The 18,537-nt window shown below is 54.0% G+C and overlaps 5 protein-coding genes across 5 annotated transcripts; 3 read left to right on the forward strand and 2 right to left on the reverse strand.

Moving 5' to 3' along the window:
* Positions 1-172: 172 nt before the first annotated feature.
* On the forward strand, positions 173-3,417 carry PHYSODRAFT_499960 (hypothetical protein; the record flags this gene model as incomplete). The annotated part of the gene is made up of 6 exons (XM_009528530.1): positions 173-433; positions 505-845; positions 914-1,021; positions 1,102-1,129; positions 1,196-1,313; positions 1,388-3,417. 6 exons carry the CDS (start codon positions 173-175, stop codon positions 3,415-3,417), a joined length of 2,886 nt encoding a protein of 961 aa, XP_009526825.1.
* Positions 3,418-6,436: 3,019 nt separating this feature from the next.
* PHYSODRAFT_545238 (hypothetical protein) lies at positions 6,437-9,807 on the reverse strand (the record flags this gene model as incomplete). Its single annotated transcript, XM_009528531.1, has 9 exons — positions 9,554-9,807; positions 9,224-9,473; positions 9,028-9,152; positions 8,810-8,948; positions 8,039-8,465; positions 7,809-7,960; positions 7,631-7,716; positions 6,796-7,564; positions 6,437-6,733 (listed from the first exon to the last, which is right to left on the reverse strand). Coding segments are annotated over exons 1-9 (2,427 nt in total), but the record flags the coding sequence as incomplete, so codon positions are not given.
* Positions 9,808-11,521: 1,714 nt separating this feature from the next.
* On the forward strand, positions 11,522-12,646 carry PHYSODRAFT_500970 (hypothetical protein; the record flags this gene model as incomplete). Its single annotated transcript, XM_009528532.1, has 1 exon — positions 11,522-12,646. The coding sequence occupies one exon, from the start codon at positions 11,522-11,524 to the stop codon at positions 12,644-12,646; it is 1,125 nt and encodes a 374-aa protein (XP_009526827.1).
* Positions 12,647-13,158: 512 nt separating this feature from the next.
* PHYSODRAFT_360575 (hypothetical protein) lies at positions 13,159-14,615 on the reverse strand (the record flags this gene model as incomplete). The annotated part of the gene is made up of 5 exons (XM_009528533.1): positions 13,159-13,352; positions 13,423-13,705; positions 13,785-14,021; positions 14,115-14,378; positions 14,496-14,615. The coding sequence occupies 5 exons, from the start codon at positions 14,613-14,615 to the stop codon at positions 13,159-13,161; spliced, it is 1,098 nt and encodes a 365-aa protein (XP_009526828.1).
* A 612-nt stretch (positions 14,616-15,227) lies between these two features.
* On the forward strand, positions 15,228-18,188 carry PHYSODRAFT_560281 (hypothetical protein; the record flags this gene model as incomplete). Its single annotated transcript, XM_009528534.1, has 3 exons — positions 15,228-15,588; positions 15,757-15,980; positions 16,110-18,188. The coding sequence occupies 3 exons, from the start codon at positions 15,228-15,230 to the stop codon at positions 18,186-18,188; spliced, it is 2,664 nt and encodes an 887-aa protein (XP_009526829.1).
* Positions 18,189-18,537: the final 349 nt, after the last annotated feature.

An 18,537-nucleotide genomic window follows, 5' to 3' on the forward strand; every position in this document is an offset into this window, starting at 1 on the left:
GACGCATCTACGTAAGAAAACCCACGCTGTAGTCAGCAGTATCCACGATAACCACGAAGAGAGCGACAGTGACAGCAGTGACGACGGACATGCACAAGGCGCAGCCGATGTTAGACATCGAGCCCAATTCTTCAGCTCGCTCGTGGGGCCAACAGAGTATCGGGACGGAGGTATGGTGACGAAAGGGAACGTCGATCACCGCGGAATTACACCGCACGTGGTCTTCTCGACTACGCAGACGCCCCCGAGCGAAGCGCACAACCCCATAGTAACGTGCAGCCAGCCTGTCACGTGCGGGTTCTGCAACTCTACGAACCTCATGTGGGTGCTCCGCTGCTCGTTCTGTGGCTCTGCGCGGATGAGCGACGCACCCCGGCTGAAATACCTGATTGACATGATCTTGAGCATTGATCCACGGATCAAGGCAGACAAGGTTGGTACATTTTGTAGCAGAAGCAGAGGAGTTGTGGTTGCGTAGCGTACTAATTGGCTCTGGTTGAATAGCTAGCCAAGCGAATTCTCGACTATGCCAAGTTCGATCGAGTCGCGATGCGGGTGGAGGCGACCTTCAAGCAAGCTGGCCTCGTTCGCGCCAAAGCTGCGATCATGATGATGAACCGCACGGTGCTGATGCTCCGGTTTCAGATCATGCGAATGATCTTCGTGGCGTGGAAGAAGGCCAACGCGAATGCTCATCGGCAGGACGCCAACATCCAGCGTCTGTTATTCATCAAGGAATCACAAGCAAACCACAAATTGAAGCAGGACGTGTTCTCAGTGTGGAGAGGATACGTAGCGCGAGTGACAGACGAGAGAGTGCAGCGTTTTCAACTGGCCTGCAAGAGGTACGCTCACTTATTGCTTGCTACAAGTTGACCATACATAAATTACTGAACCCAGATTGCTCGCGCAGGACTGAGATGACAAGGTTGCGGCGAATTTGGGGGAGTTGGCGGTCGTTCCTTCAAATTCGAAGTAAAGAGAAGCTTCAGGAACTGCGTCGTCACTATGAAGAAGAGCTGTAAGTTCAAACCTCCATGCGAGATACATCTGTGAGCTGAGTAGAAGCCTGATAATCTTGTGTGCGCGTGCTTTTATCAGACAAGATACACCGCACGAAGCCCAGAAGGTTTGGTTTAGAAGCACTCTCTTACATGGTTGGACTGCTCTTGTAACTCTTCACGTGTGTTTTTAGGAAATCGATCGACTCAAAGAAATCCAGCAGGAAATGCTGAAGATGGTATACACTGCTGGCGACTCCATTCTGGAGCTGCTCCACGTTTCTCTTCGAAAAGCCGATCACAGCGTTCAAAGTAGGCTGATCTCTCACTTAAAATTTTAGCTCTCTTGCACTGTAACTTACTCACTCCCCTCTTGTCCTCTTCAGAAACGCTGCAGCTTATTCAAATGTACCCCACCACAGCGGGCGCGTTCTTCGAAGGTGCTCATGGTCATGAGCTGCTCGATGCGTTGAGCAGCGGGCATGCAATGCCTCAAATCGACGGATTCGGTCTTGACGACGAGAAGGACGACGAAACAATGAGGAAACTCTTGGATAACACGATCGAGAAAATCGATAGGTCTCCACCGTCAGATAGTCTGATTCAATGGCTGAATTTCCAGCGCCGACGAGGGGCTGAAATGGGGCCTGTGAGCGATACGAGTGACACTAAAGCCATCGCGGACACGAACAAAGGAGCGACTGGGGACAGAACAACCACCGCACCGGAAAAACCATCGAGTGCCAAAGCCACGAAGCTCCGATTAAAGGAGAAGAAGAAGGAGCTCAAGCCTATCAAGTTCTTGCAAGATTTAAGAACCGTCATCGCCAGTCCTGGCGTCATGCTCAAGCTACTGATACACACGTCGGCGGAAGCTCAGGTTGAGTACGACCGGATCCGAAGCACGGAATTATCTAACACGGCTGCATCTTTAGCAGCCGAAAGCTCGACCACAGCAACAACGCTCTCACCTTCTGCACAAGTTCAGCTGAGGTCATACTTCAAGATTGTGCCGAGGATACTGAACCTCCCGCCCGACATCGTTACTCGCGACAGCTTCGTGTTGAACGATTTTGATTCACTGTATGCCTACGCAGTGTACCTGTATCTCTTCCACCCGAACTACGTCGCGCCCGGGATGGAGCTCTCTCCTAGGTATCACCTCAGCTACTCGTTCCTGACCCCACAGTGGCAGAAAGTCAAGACTTCTCTGCTAGAAAACGAGTGCGACCCGTTCGCGCAGCAGCAGTTCTACATTTTCTTGACAAAACTGAAGCGCATCAACCTGCAGTTCCTTCGGTTTATCGGCATCTGCAAGTCTGTCCGGCATATCGCGAGCTGGCACGAACGTGCAGTCACTCGAGAGGCTTTCAATGACTTCTCCAGGAGGGTACTGGGCAAAGACTCTAACATTTCGGTGGCCTTGGAGAAAGAAACGTTGGCATCGTGGGTCTCGCTACCACCGTCGAAGCTGTTGTCACTCTGCGAGAGCGAGGACGAGTTCCGTAAAATTGAGCAGGTGTACAAGGATAACGTGCTGGACTTGATCAAAATCTTCCGCATCTACGGCAGTGCCGCTGGTGGGAAGGGCATTCTGGAGCAGGAGTTCTTGAAGGTGATGACCAAGGCCGGCGTCACCAACAAGAAGAACATATTGCGGTCTCACTTGCAGATGATCTACCAGCAGTCTCGCCAGTCAAACGGAGGGGTCCCGCTGGATAATTCCAACCCAGGGGAAAGTTTCCTTACCCCAGGGCTGCCTCCTGGTGCTGATGGCGATGACGATCCGGAGGATCGAGGCGCAACCCCCAACGAGTTCTTCGAAGCGCTTACCCGTGTGGCACACCACAACTACCAAAAACGCCGTGAATTCATGGGCCAGATCGCTACGATGATGAATATGGGCGACGAGGTTGCGGCCGAGACTGTGAGCGGGGCGGGATCCCTCCTCACGTGTGTCGTTGATCTTGTAGTCGACAAGGTCGTGCCATTGACGAAGAAGTTCCAGGAGCAAGGACTGACCTTCAAGAAGCAAATGATCCACCCGGACGTGCAGCATGTCTGCAAGGCCCAAGAGAGAAAGCTCAAGCGGATTTTCAACACGTACTCGCAGAGGAACAAGAACCCTCAGTCTCGTGGGAAGCTGCTGGATCTGAGCGACTTTGAGAGTTTGCTGAAGGATCGACGGCTCATTGACGCGCTCTTCCCGCACGGCAAAATCAAGCAGCTTGTTGCGTTCGTGCAGCAAGACGGGGATGTCAACACCGCCTCGAGCATCAATGGGTACGATGCCGACAGCGAGTTTGTCTTCTCCGAGTTCGTCGAGGCGCTGTCGGCTATCGCAGTTTACCGCAATGCCAACCCTTATCTACCGTTTTCAAAGAAGCTGGAAACCTTCTTCGAGGAGTACTTCTAAGCTGGACTTGCAATGCCGATTTTCAATTCAATTATTTTGCAGATGCTCGCGAGGGTACCGAAAATAAATAGGCGAAAGTCATTTTCACATCAACAAACCATTCCGCAAAGTTAATTTCATTCGCATCAATCTTTCGCCTTTTACTAAAGATTGCCGTGGAATTGACTTACTAAATGCGGCTTCAACCAAATTTCTGGATCCCTCCTTGTGAGGGGAACCCCCTAATTATTTTACAACCTAGCTATTACCTTGCTGCCCTTACATAGTAGTATGATTATTACGAGCATGTTTCAACGTCTCGTCACCAGGGCTTGGTAGTAATTCGCGAGGCCAGTAGAATATAGTACTATAGTACTATTACTTCTACTATAGTAACCCGTAACTTGGCACTTTCTGATTGTACTGTCGCTATAGTAACCAGTAACTCATCCACGCCCCCAATAATACTATCGAGTTACTGCTGAGGTTCACCTGAGGTTCACAACTTGAAATGACACATACGTTCGCTCGCGAACCCCTCGCCTGCTGAGTCTATCCCAGAGCCCAAAGCTCCACTCGGGTTTAATCGCGGTGAGTAAATGGTGAGTGTTGATTGCAATAGTTTAGCACCGCCGCTGGTACGCAAGTTGCTGCTCAGCATAATAGGGAAAAAATGTCGTAAGCCCCTGTGCTCGTTCGACGGCGGTAAGAAGTATTGCCGTTTGCAGATATTTTGGCCAACGCATGCTTATTATCTCGTTAATAATCTCGATTTTAGTCTAGCAAGCTCTTAATTGAGACCTAGGTCTGATTTATACATCTCGCCAGTACAGGTCTAAGATGCAAGGTTGGGGTCTGTTTCACGCTTTGCTACGACTTGGAAACGCAGAAATGCCATTCTAGACGGGCCAAACCGAGTTGCTAGGCCTAAAAGCGACCCCCAACAAAGCATAAAGCTAAATCATCCCTCGCCTATCTCGTGTCCACTCATATTAAGAGACAGGCGTGGTCTATTTTAGAGGGCAACGTATTTGCAAGCGGCAATACTGGGTCTACATATTTTGGTGTCGTTTGTCGTTGGTACATCGCGAGATTTTGTATCTACTACTTCTTTCCCTGAAATAACGCCAAATAACATTTTATTTCAGCCAATCATATGCGAGATCAGCCAAAAATAATATTGACCACTAAGCATCGAGGAATCCTGAATGGGAGATCCGGCTCTCAGTCGTAGAAATTGGTCGGAAATGGAGGGCGGTGACGGTCCACCGAAGGGCAAGTGCCCTACGTGCCCTAAGCTCGTGGCGAAGTCGAACATGGCCAAGCACCGCAAGTGTGCTTCCATCGCGCCGATTTGAAAGTGAACACGTGGCGAGAAGCCGACCAGGTCGTACTTTATTGTACACACACATCGTACCTTTTGGTATGAAGTCGTATGTTTTAGTATGAACTCGTACATTTTCGTATGAACTCGTACTGTTCGGTATTAACTCGTATATTCTGGTATGAACTCGTACTTTTTGGTATGACCCCACTTCAAAATTCACCATAGTCCTCAGAAAAAAATCAAATCTAAAATTCTCCAGAAAATTTGTCGACTACCTTTTCTTACCCAAGGTGGTCGATCATTGGCCAATTAACACAGAATAACTGCCAAATGTTGTTTCAGCAAAAAGAAGTTGCTTCCGATGACGAGCCCATACAAAGTCCTAATACAGAGATTCGACTTCCTCGGACCGAAACAACGTCTCAAGGCGGCCGAAAATCATTTTATAGGGTTCGGGCAATTTCCATACAAACTTCTTGATAGTGACTACGAGGGGCTACTATTGAGGTGTTATTTCAGTCAGAGTAAGCTCTACTTACAACGCACGTCCGTTTGCGACCAGATGTTCTCACATGTCAAAGTCACACCCTTAAATAATATATAATATTTAAACAATTTGACCATTTCGTGACAACCTGCCGAAAATATACTTAAAACTAAGTGTGTGGACCACATTCAGCCAGTAGTTTGATAGTACTATAGTACGATTACTATAGTAGCTAGGAACGCTTGAGCAAAAGGACCCAGTAACTAGTAACTCGTTTCCTTTTACTGGAATACTACTGGTAGTAGTTCAGGAGAACTACCGCTTGCTCGCCACGTTACAACACTTTATTAGGACATGCGGCACCACTTGAACGAAAGGGCCAATAGTGGAGCGATTCCCGCAGGCTTTAGATTCCAAAACTGAACTCAGACGTGCGAAGAAAGAGCAGGAATAAATCTTGGCACCTGACAGATCTGGAAGAGGGGGTACCCCCTCTTTCAGATTTTGAGCTGGCATAAAAAAGATTCAAAACGCTGCGGGAGTTGCTCCAGTGTATTCTATTTTGTATTTTGTCAACAACCTTACCATTAGACGGCCAGAATTAGCTTTTCGGCCGACAGTTATGGTCAGCATTGTTTTTGTTGTGAGCGGACATAACATTTGGGCAAAATGGTTTAGCTGTTTGAGCAAAACAGTTCAGAAATGATTTCCGCAAAGTTAATTTCATTCGCATCGATCTTTCGCCTTTTACTAAAGTGCGCCGTGGAACTAACTCATAAAATGTGGATCCCTCCTAGTGAGGGGAACTCTCCTCCTTTTTTTTCAAAGTATTCTACTTGCTCTTCATGTATCACACTATCATTATTAATACGTGCTAGACCAACATTGTATGTGCATTGCTACCAACCTTAGCACTGAGCCGACAGCCCAACTTCTACAATCCGACAGTCGATCACCGTCTCGGGGTGCAAGACAAGACCCGGAGCCAACAGCGATTCGACTTCTCCTCCGTCTTCGAAACTTCCTGGCCAGAACGAGCTTGACTTCCGCTTGGTCTGCAACCAACCCAGCTCTTTCCAAGCCGATGCTACTAGGCTGGAGCAGAAGTATTTCCGCTTGGATTTGGACGCATCGGAAATATCGGTCACCGGAGATGATGGCGATGAGCTCGTACTGCTGCCAGTGTTGGCGAAGGAGTCTTCACTTTCGTCCGCGCAGCTACGGATCGAGCTGAAGACGCTTCTTTCTGATTCACCAGTGGAGCGGAGGATGCCGAAGATGCTGTAGGGATTTCCATCAACCCGATGCACGAAATCCTTCAGCATCGCAATTAACTCCGGAGAACGCTCCGTTTGAACGCGGCGGACGACGATCGAGTTGGATACTTCGCGAGCATAGGCCATCAGACGCGGCTTCAAAGAGTACACCTGAATACCCTCGGACGTAGCCTCCATAATGCGCAGCAAGAACCATGACTCGCCCGGAACAACGATACCTACGTGGTCATACTTGGATCCCGTAAACTGCACGTAAACCATTGTTAGCTCTATCAGATTGAGTGATAAACCTGGTAAGCTTTACGCACCTTGCGTTGCAGTCGGCTCGCTCCGAATCGACAGGAAAACAAAATGATGTCGCCACAAGCAACGCTATTGTGTAATGAGGTTACGTGGATCACACTCTTCTCACTCCGGCTGAGTTCAGGATCACGCGAAACTGACACAACGCCCAGGAATGACAACAGCAGCACGTCGGTGCTGGCTATGGGGTGAACGAGCAATTGCTTCAGGAACGACTCCAGTTGCTCCTTGCGATAGTCGATGAACTCGCCTTCCAATGGGGTGAACACGTGCTTCGGTGGCAAGCCAGGTACATCAATATCAGGATACTTGCTCTTCAGGTGGCTATGCAGCGTGTCGAACTCCTTATACCGCCGCGCGAGCTGCCATGTCGTGCCGTTGAAAACGATGTCGATCAAGTAGCAAGTATACGGACGTTGCGATAGGTCACTGATCTTGGTCTTGGTCCCAACGATGGACAAATCCAGGGTGGGCTGCGGCATCTTGTTCAAAGGCAGCAACGCGAGCTCGATCTTACGACTTGCGCATCCGAGAATGTAATGGCCAATTGATTGTTGCTCGTCCTTCAGCCATTGGTCGCCGATATCCAGATAAAGGATGAAAGTGTCCGCTTCACGCTGCAAAATGTTCTGCAAAAGCCCTGTCGTCGACGTCTTGCCCTCATTGGCAGGCCGGCGCAGCTCCGCTTGCAACTGCTTAATGGCGTCCAGCTTGACCTGGCGGACAGTCACACTGTCCTGAGAAGCCTCGCTGACCGGCACAATCGTCGACACGCTGATGACAAGGACAAGGTGTAGTCGTCAACTACGGCTTTTAAACACCAGCACCAAAAGCACCAACCTGTCGCCCCTATCGCCCGTCGCCGTGACCCGTAGGATCAGGAGCGACACGGGACTTCTCGTCGTTTCCGCCTGCCTTACACTGGACTATTTAATTCGAGTAGCAACAACACAGCAGATAGATATCCATCAGCCTCTCTCCGTCTCTCCACCCACCACCTGCTTCACTTGCCACTGACCTGCACGGCCGTGGGGCGCGGGCGCTGCGACAGCAACTGCGCCGACCGCAGCGCGCTCTCCTCGGACCACGACGTCGGCGGACTCGACACGCGGCTCTCCCCCTCCTCCTCTTCACTGTCCTCCGACCCACTCGACGCGAACCTCAAGAACACTATCACCAAGCAACATCACACCAAACACGTCAGCCTCCAGCACTACACAGTAACCTACTAGAAGTTAGTATAAGTACCATCTCGATCGGCCTGGAGCTCCTGCGTCTCGTGCGTGGCCTGGAGCTTCGTGGCGAGCAGCAGACAGTGCAGCCACTCGTCCCTCTGTTCCACCGTGGCCGTGGCGAACTGCAGCGCCGGCTGCTGCTTCGTGTGCACGCTGAACTTGAACCTGGCGTCCTCCGTCTGGCCGCTGCCGCTGCTGCTGCTGCCGCTGTAGCTGCCGCGACGCACGGCGACAGCGGCGTCTTCCTTCTGCACGCGCGTGATGTCCTTGACCAGACACAGGTCCATCCAGAGCTTGAGCGAGCCGCGACGCTTGCGGCGGGGCGCGCCTACGTCCGCGTCCGGGTCCACGACCAGCGCGTGGCTGAAGAGCAGCAGCTTGATGCGCAGCCAGCCGCCGTACTGCGCGCTGAACTGGAACAGCTCGCCGCGGTGGAGGCACTCGGGGGCGTCCATGACGGTGACGAGGAGCTCTTTGGGAGTGAGAGAGTCACTTGAAGTTTGTATGTGAGACTAGTGAATAAGACCGCGATGCGATTTAGAATGGCATTTTTTTAGTGAGCTTGATTTTTTCTATTAGAAATCAGTCACGTCCTGCAGGTTTCTCTGCGTGAAGAAGGCGGCGCGAGCATTGGCGGACGTTTTGGCCTTCTTGGCAGGCTTGGCGAGGAAGGACGTGATGGACTGCGTGCCGGTGGGGGCATTGGCCTGCGTGCGAAAAAAAATAAGAAAATATTTAGAGCGATGCTTTTCAGAAGTTGAAGAGACTTCCAGCCCCCACTTACCTTCTCGAGCTCCTTGTCGTGGGGCCACTCGACCTTCACGGCCTTCTCGAAGAACGGCTCGACCGTGCCCCAGCTGAAGCGGATGATATTCGGGAACACGAACACTTGGTCCATGTGGGTCGTCAGCCACGCCTTCGTCCTGCAACAAGGTCAACACACAAACACGCGCATCAGCAACAATATCTCCATCGATGCACCCCACACCCAGCACAACATACTTGGGGTCACTAGGGTAGCCGGAGCCGAAGTCTGTCGGGAAGTCGAGCGCTGGACTCTCCCACTTCCAGTCGCTGATCACGCGGTCGCGCGTCACCTTGGCCGCGATACTCGCCGCACTCACCACCTGCACGCAATAACAAAAAATTCAGCAAAACACAACATATATATGCATCAATCTACCACTACCGCACACACCTTGAACAGACTGTCGGCCTTCTTCTCGACGCGGAACTCGATGGTCCCGTTGAAGTGCTTGGTCAGGAAGCTCTGGTACCAGCGCGGGTCGCCCACCGTGTCCACGAACACCTTCTTCACGACCGCCCCCTTCTTCTGCACCTCGTTGATCAGCTGAATGGCCGCGTCACGCGACATCTCGTTCAGGTTGCTGGTCTGGCGCTGCATCTTGTCCGAGATCTCGGCGGCGGAGATCAACCGCACGATCCACCTGCCCAATACACACACCGCGCCACCTTCAGTAATCAGCACTATACAAACTGCCAGTGCATTGAACTACTAGTCACGCACCCGAGGCCCTCGGTGGATTGCATCTTCTCGAACAACTGCGCGCGACTCTCAGCGCTCAAAGCTTTCGAGTCGTCGAACCCCAAGGCGGACATGGCGTCGTTGTCGGCCACCGGCCAGTACGCCGCCCCATACACCATGGGACCCATGACGGGACCGCGACCAGCCTCATCGATACCTAGCATAACGGGAACCCCATCCAAGCAGCTCGACGGGCAGTCGCTGCCAAGCAGCACGGTGCTCTGCAGGTTCTGCCGAGCCATCTTTTCGTTGGTGCGCGGTTAAATTTTTTTATGGATGTGATTGGATGAAACGTTTGACCAATTGGTGAGCGATGTAGAAAAGGCAACAACAACGTGTTGCCTTTTACGAGAGGTGGAGCTCGCCATGTCATTTTCTGGTGGTGGTGTAACTTTATACATATTCGAGCGATGCTCGACGAGCATCATGACCAAACCAGTCTCGTTTACAGTGTACCGGCCACTGCTGACAGACCAAAGAGACTCGAAAATACGCGTGCATTTGGCTTGGTTTGGACTGGCAAGGTGACTTCTCCGCGAGCTCAACCCAAGTGATGCACGCAGCCAGCAGCAGTGGCAGCACCGTTGTACGTGTGCATACTTAAGCTCCAGATTTTTTAGAGGCTCATCGTGATGATCACTTCGTTCCTGGGCGTCAACGCAGCCAAAGCCACAGGCTTGCCGTTCCCGAGTCCTTTCCCGATCCGCAGTGTTTCAAGTCAATTTTTGAGGCTTGCAGGCATGCTTGAAGGGGAGCAGTTCGGGTGGATCGGAATATTTTGACGTGAGCTGGGGGGACCAGTACCAGCTGGGCCTGCAAGGGGCCACGCAGAGGCAATGCTTGAAGAGGGAGACATAGCTCTTCGGCCGCGCCGGATGGAGTGAGAAGGGGAAAGTCGGCAAGTGTAATTTTTGATCACGGAGAGATGCCATGCTGCCTTCATCATGCAGCTTTTTGGCGGCCACATGCGTCGCGGTGTTGGTGCCCTGTACGTCCAGCGTGGCGGAAACGGAAACTCGGTGTGTTTTTGGCGAGTTTGGGCGAAGCTCGTAACGAAACGGGTTCGCCACCACAAACGTGAACCTAGGAGCATTGGCAAATTACGTGGAAGGTAATCGCGTGTAGCGCGGGAGTAACAACAGCTTCGTGTGGAGTTCGACCCTCGCCGACTTCAACTGAAGCTGACGGGGGTTGTACGTCTCCTCATGGCGAAAAAATACCCGTCGTCGTTCAGGTCATCGCTGGGATAGAGAGGCCACCGTCGGCCGTCGGCGACGGACAGCGGCTGGCGCTGCTTGTTGATGCAGCGCCCTCGCTCTGTGAGGGGGTTGCGCCGGCCGGTGTTGGTTTGCTTGAGGCAGGCCCGGCAAGTGGCCTCCTCTCACTATGGAAAATATTACGAGCATCCGGCGCGGATGCGGAGCCCCCCGCACCCAGCAGGGGCGGGCACGGCACAGCCGATGCGCTGCATCTCTTCAGCCCAGCTTCGGTGGCAAGCACTTCCGGCTTAACAGATTTGTCGGCGCGGGGATGAACTCCGCAGGAGCTTCTGCCCCGCGCTGGGGATACCGCCTCAAAAATTGCCGCAGCGGAGCTCCTGGTGGGGATTTTCCCGTCGGGTTGCACGCGTCCACGTAGCAAACTGCAACATACAACGTTACGATGTTGCTTTTCCGCCAATCCGGCGGCGTCATGACCCTTCGCCCTCCAATCACATCGAATATATAACCCCAACCCCAAATACGGAATGGTTCAGAGACCAGGGGGGTGGAATAGGCGCTCCGGGTAGTAATGGCGATCCGTTTGCTGCCCTCTTACCGGTCTCGGCACTGCGCACGAGCCAGCGCCCGCTGCTCGACGCGCGCCATGGCCCCCACCATTCGTGAAAACTTCGAGCGACGGACAGGTCCGTGAGCCGAGTACAACAGGCAAGCGCAGCAAGCAGCAGCAATGCCGAACAACAAAATGTCAAGCTCGGCCATCGCGCGCCGCATGCGGCCGATCCGCGCGACGCCCGAGGCGCTGGCGGCGCAGGCGCAGCAGCACGTGCCGCAGCTCGTGGTGCGCCCCACCAACCGCGGCGGCGAGACGCTGCAGGTGGCCATGGGCGGCACCGCCATCGAGCGCTCCATGGTCAACGTGGGCTCCATCGCCGTGTACCACGTCAAGCCCGTGGTGTCCACCGACAAGCTGCACGGCAAGAAGTCCACCATCTTTGCCGTGCACGTGCAGAACGCCATCACCGGCCGCAGCTGGGTCGTGCACCGCCGCTACTCGGACTTCATGATGCTGCGCGGCCTCGTGGCCGAGCACTTCAAGCTCTTCGGCGACGAGTTCCCGCGCATCTCGAGCCTCGCGGACGAGCTCTACTTCCCCAAGAAGCACAAGTTCCGCCACAATATGGGCAAGGTGGTCGAGCACCGCTGCGACGCCTTTCTCGAGTACCTCATGGGGCTGCACCGCCTGCTCATCTGCCAGAACTACCTGACGCGCCGCGACATCAGCCCCATTGGGCTCTCCATCCTGCGCGGATTCCTGGGCAGCGCCATCGTGCAGGACCCGAGCCACAAGGCCTACACGTTCCACAAACCCATCCTGCCGATCGAGCTCAACCCGGCCGACCGCACGCCGATCAACCAGTGCGGATCCCTGACGACGGTGCTGGAGGACGACGCCGAGTACGAAGTGGAGGTGGAAGAGGCCGCCGAGCCCGAGCCGGAAGCCGACGTGGTCTCGCGTGACGGATCTGATGGCGACTCGCTCTCGGAGGACTTAAGCGACGGCGAGGACACGGAGGAGGAAATGATGCGCATTTCTGAGATCGTCGACCGACGACGCTCGCACAAGTACGCGCGCAACCGCCGCGTGCTGCTCTTCCTGCGCAAGGACGGCGTGTCGAACGAGCCCGAGTCTCCCACCTCTGCCGACTCTGAGGACTGCCCTCCGTGCACCCCTCGTCCAGGCAACCGCATCCACACTGATAAGATGTACGTGCGCGCCTCCGAGATGCTGCGACCGTCCGAGATGGTCGCCGTGCGCATGTCGGAGATGCCTGCCAAGGCCATCTCGGCATAAATGGCCTAGACTTTCACCACTTGCGTGCTTTTGCCGCCAACATTTGACGGTGCAGTCGTCACCAAGCAGTCAGCAATGGAACTGACCTGCGAGATGGTTCAAAGTATGCGCCAATATGTACAGCAGCTATCTCAAGATGCAAGACACGACTTCAGTGGCAGCCTCGACACCACCGACTGGGGGTGGTACAGCTGCGCGAGGACGCGAACCGAAGCGCCTCGACGCACAACAAACCCATAGCAACGACGGCTCCCATGCGTTTAGACTATCAATATTTAATATGAGTTACCTGTCCTTCACTGAGTCTCCGTTATCATAGCCCTGCTTCTAATTTGCACATCCATCCGTGTCCTTTTGACATGTTCGTCGACCCTTAAATTATTTAGTGTCTGCTTTACCGGTCTGCTTCATAGAATGCCGGGTACTTAACGATCAAGGAGGAACAGTGTATCCTACAAAGCTATCCATAGGGTCTATTCAAATAGGCTTAGCGTTTCTTTTCCTATCGCTGCTTATGTGATTGATTTCAGCTTCTCGTATGTAGAGTTGATGATGCCCCACGACAGTAGTGACCGGAAGAAGTTCATTTGCACGCCACGATACAACCGCCTCACGCTGTGGCCGCGCTCAGCATAGGTGAGCTGCAAGGCTTCAAGCGGGCCGATGAACGGCTGACCATACACACTCTGCATACGTGTCCGTGCCACTACAATGTAAACCACAATGTCAGCAAAACTCAGACCCAGCATCCAACAACCACACACACTATAGCTCACCGTTGATCGGGAAAGTAAACGTGCTGATGACAGCGCCCAGCATGGCGCCGCAGATGAAGTCGTTGGTCATCGTCGCAGCGGCCGTGTCTCCTCGCGGGAAGAGATCTCTAAGCGGTCCTCTCAACCCGAAAAATAAAATATTTCCGGGTCCGTTGCGACACAAAATCGCCGTCAGACCTCGGTAGTGCTCTTTCAGCCCGTACTTGTTGACGTGGACTATGGCATCGTACGCCCCCGCGATCTCCCGATTGAACTTGGGCGTCTGCAACAGCGTCTGGGCTCTCTGTAGAATGCAACAAACAAATTTTAGACAATCTTGAAACACACCAACCAACATCACGCCCCATATTACTGTTGCGCACCTCGAACGGTGCTAAAACGGCCTCGGACGTGCCTGCCATGCCCGCAGCCACGAGGTTCAAGCCTTTGATCTCTCCGAAATGGCTGGTCAGCAACTCGTCGTAGAAGTTGTAGAGCCCGAACATGATGGACTTGGACACCATGGCCTGCAGCAGCGGGGGCTTTACGCCTCGGTAGAGCATCATCCAGCCCTCGCTGCGCACGTTCTCAAAGGCCTGCCACGTGTTTAAGCCGAATAACTGCAGCGCACGACACACGGTTCGTTTAGGCTAGTGTTTTAAATGGCAACTAGTGTAAGCTAGTGTTAACCGGTTAGAGAATAATTTGCCTACCTGTTGCCGGAACATGACCTTGTTGGGTGGGAAGGTGACGACAATGTTGATGGCAGCCGCCGTGCCGCCGCAGAAGAACTCGCGCAGGTGCGGAAACCGCACAAAGAAGTCGGACTGCTGCCGCTGCTGCGCGGCCTGGGCGCGCTCGTCCGCCGCTGCGTCGCTCAGGAAGCTCTCCATCGTCTCTGCGGCGGCGGCGGGGCACGCGCTCTGCCTCGAGGAATGTGAAGTGGGGCCCAGGTCAGACGTCCACGAAAGGGTACACTGTACCGGTCATCAACCTGTTAAAGGGCAACTGCAACTGCCAACGTTTCACGTGATGATCCCTTCCAGTCTGACCGTGGCGTCTAAGCTCGCAGGACGGAAGCGTTATCATAGTACTGTACTACCATACTCATGGCATTCTACGCAGTGCTCTCCTCCTATCAACGCTGTAGCGGCAGCTATAGCAGCAGCTACAGCGTTGATAGGAGGAATGCACTGTAGAATGCCATGAGTCATTGCAGAGGTAGCTGTAGAGGTCGCAGGAGTCCCGGCTCATTTTTCGGTCCGGAGCCTACTGCACTACAATTGAGCACGTACCAAAACATGCAGCAATAGAAATCGGCCGTCTCGGCGCGTGCATACTTTGCGTTGCTTCCGTTGCTTTCAACTTTGTGCGCGTAGCAGTCGTTTCCATCGTCGGTGGTGCAGAATACTTCACAACGGCTGCACGGGAATTTCCGTGTAGGTTATGGCGCCATGGAATTTCTCCTGGCGACCCACGACTACGTCTGCATCAATTGCAGTCGCCTTGTTATCGGCTCGAGACTGCCCATAGGTGCTTACAGTAAAAACTCTCAACTTCTACCCACTCAACTACATATCATTTTTAGGCTAATTACTCAACCCTAGAGTTCAAAACTTCGCTAAACGTCCAAACCAATATCATCTATTCCAATTCACGTCTTTTAACAGGTTTCCACCTCCAAACTCAACGCACTGCACTCCCTCTCCGTTCCACCCAGCCAATCACCGCGCGCGACTAAGAGCCCTCGGTTCGCGCCAATGAAAAAACCGCGCCAACGGCCCCCGCCAGTTGCCAATCTTCCACCACTGCCCCCACGTCTGACCATGGCGCTGGGCGTGAAGGAGAGCGTGAGCGGGCGGCTGTTCCGGCTGTCGGCGGACGGCGCCGAGGAGCGCGTGTGCGGCGGCAAGGGCGCCGTGTACCTGAGCGGGCCCAAGGTGGTGCTGCGCTGCTGCGGCAAGACGAGCATCGTGGCCACGCGCGCCACCAAGCAGAGCATCCTGCGCCAGGGCGACGTGCTGCTGCTGGGCCTGCGCGACGCCTTCTACGCCAACGGCACGCTCACCAAGTACGAGGTCGTGGACACGGACGCGGCGCCGCCCAAGCTGGCGCTGCACGTGCTGCCCACGCGCGTGCCGAGCATCACCATGAGCTCGGCGGCCTCCAGCGCTACCAAAGCCAGCAGTAGCAGTAGAGCCAATAGAGCGGCGGCTGCGCCTCGCCTGGTGTCGTCGTTCTTTGCCAGGAAGAGCGTGAATAATCCCAGTCCTAAGAAGGAGAAGAAGGAGAGAGTGGAGAAGAAGGCGGAGGTGGAGGACGTCACGGCCTCCAGCACGGCAGAAGACGCAGAAGAGGAGGAGGAGGAAGAAGAGATGGCGCCGGCCAGTAGAAGACGCGGCAAGCGCACAAGGGCCATTGTGGAGTCGGACGACGAGGCTGACGCCAGTAGCAAGATCCAGGACTTGACGGTGGACTCGGACGTCTCGTCGCCCCGAGAGGAGGACGATATCTTCGAGAAGGAGCTGGAGACGTCCACGTCTGCTGCCAAGGACTGGATGGCGGCCTTTGGACGGAAAGTTGTGAAGAAGCACAAGACGGAGAAGAACAGTTCTTCTTCTTCTTCTTCTTCTTCTTCTGTGGGGTCTGACGGATGGAGGAGCAAAAGGGAGGATAAGAAGCAGAAGCAGAAGAAAAAGAAGGCGGAGGAGAGCAGCAGCAGCTCCAGGAGGTTCACGTACGAGCATGGAAATGACGACGACGACTCGGATGAAGACGAGCATTACTCTCGGTCCCATGACGAGGTCGGCCAACTGCTGGAAGAGTGCGAAGAGATCGCGCGCAAGCTGCGCAGGTCGGTGCAGAAATGGTCGGGCAACTCGACCAAGTCGGCGCCCTCCAGCCCCTCCACGTCGCCCGCAGACGCTACGGACGAAGAGGAGTCTGCCCACATGTCCATCGCTTCTATCGACGGCGGTGATCGCCGCGTGGTGACGCAGGCGGATATCCCGGACATCTGCGAGACGCTCGAACTGAAGCCGTACCAGGTCGTCGGCGTTAACTGGCTGCTGCTATTGCACGAAAACAAGGTGTCGGGCGTGTTGGCCGATGAAATGGGACTGGGTAAGACGGTGCAGACGATCTCGTTCCTGTTACTTCTCAAGTCGCTGGAGAAATCGGATAAAACTGCGGTCGGACCGCACCTCGTTGTTGTGCCCGCCAGTGTGTTGAATAACTGGACGCGCGAACTGTCGTGGATTGCGCCCAAGATGCGTGTTGTCACGTACCATGGATCGAAGGACCACCGCCGCGATTTGGAGGAAACGCTGGATAGCGACGATTTTGACGTGTTGCTGACTACGTACGCTTACTTTGAGCGGGATACATGCCAGGAGGAGCGCGCGTTCCTGCGCAGCTTCCAGTTTGGCTACATGATTTTGGATGAGGGCCACAGCATTAAGAACTCGAATACCTCGCGATTCAAGCGCATTACCGCGTTGCGTGCGCGTACGCGGTTGGTGCTGAGCGGTACCCCGATCCAAAACAAGCTGAATGAGCTGCTGACGATGCTCAGCTTCTTGATGCCGCGGATGTTTGATCACGGTTCAGATGAGCTGCTGAGCTTCTTTGATGGTAACGAGCAGAAGAAGTGTGAAAAGGTCCGGAAGATTTTGGCGCCTTTCATCCTTCGGCGAGAGAAGAAGTACGTGCTGAGTCAGCTGGTGCCCAAGACTGTCCATGTTGAGCTTATCAAGGTGGGCGACGAGCAGCGCAAGGCATACACGGGCTTGCTTGAATCCGTCGTTAAGCGCCGAGACGCCCAAGCAGCGATGAAGGCAGCAGCGAAGGAGCGCAAGAAAAACAAGGGAAAAGAGCACAAAGCCGACCGACGGTTGCGCGAGTTGATGGGCAGCTACGCTACGCCACCCGGAGGCGAACCCAGCGCCATGTCGATCTTCACGCAGTTGCGTAAAGCTGCAAACCACCCGGTGTTGCTCCGCCGCCATTTCGTGTCGGATGAGGTGCTGGAGACCATGAGCAGGTGCTTGCACCGGGCTGAGGCGTTCGGCAACCAGTGCTCAATGAGCCGAGTCCGTCAGGAGCTTGAGTCGTACAGCGACTTTGAACTGCATGATCTGTGTGTGCAGTACGAAGCCATCGATGAGCTCCGCAAGTTGCAGTTGTCCATGGATACCCTGCTGGCGTCTGCCAAGTTCGATTACTTGCGGAAACTACTTCCCAAGCTCCAAGGAGAGGGCCACCGTGTCCTAATTTTCTCGCAGTGGACCAAACTTCTGGATTTGATGGAGGTGCTCATGAGCCACATGGATTATCGGTATCTGAGGTTGGATGGCTCCACCGACGTGCAGGAACGACAAGGGCTCATCGATACGTATAACGAGGACAAAGGCATCTTTGTCTTCTTGTTGTCGACGCGTGCTGGCGGGCTCGGAATTAACTTGACAGCAGCAGACACAGTCATTCTGCACGACTTGGATTTCAACCCGACCTCGGACGAACAGGCCTGCGATCGTTGCCACCGCATTGGACAGACGAAGCCTGTGTCCATTTACAAGCTCGTGTCCGAGAATACGGTGGACCACGACATCTACAAGCTGGGCGAGTCTAAGACGGAACTCAACCACAAAATTCTGGACAAGCTCAATGCGCACGGTGATGGCGCTAAGAAGAAGGGCAAAAAGTCTGATGCAGTCACAGTGGAAATGTTGCTTGCCTCAGTTATCTCGGATTACAAGAGCGCCCAGGTAGAAGTCGAAGAAGAGTGAGTGGAAAGCAGAATCGCCACAGGAGCCAAAAACAATAGAGTGGAGATTGACTGCATGTAATATTACTTAGACGCACTTGATATGATGACACTGCGCTTGCTTTAATGATTTCATTCTATGGCGTTCGACTGACGCGGTGATGCTTGAGGTCAGCCCTTCTTGGATGTGTCCTTGTGCTTTGGCAGTATGGAGAGACCGCTCCCTCCTTTGCTGCTAAACTGTAGATTGGCAAACAAAAGCGACGTGAGCGAGGTTGAGGGAGCAAGGAGCAGAGCTGTTTGCTGCTGTCATACCGTGCGACTGGAAGTTTTCGAGTTGCTGGCACTTGGCACAAACTACAAACAGACAC

Source organism: Phytophthora sojae (genome assembly GCF_000149755.1).
Source record: "Phytophthora sojae unplaced genomic scaffold PHYSOscaffold_4, whole genome shotgun sequence".
Taxonomy (NCBI): Eukaryota; Oomycota; class Peronosporomycetes; order Peronosporales; family Peronosporaceae; genus Phytophthora; species Phytophthora sojae.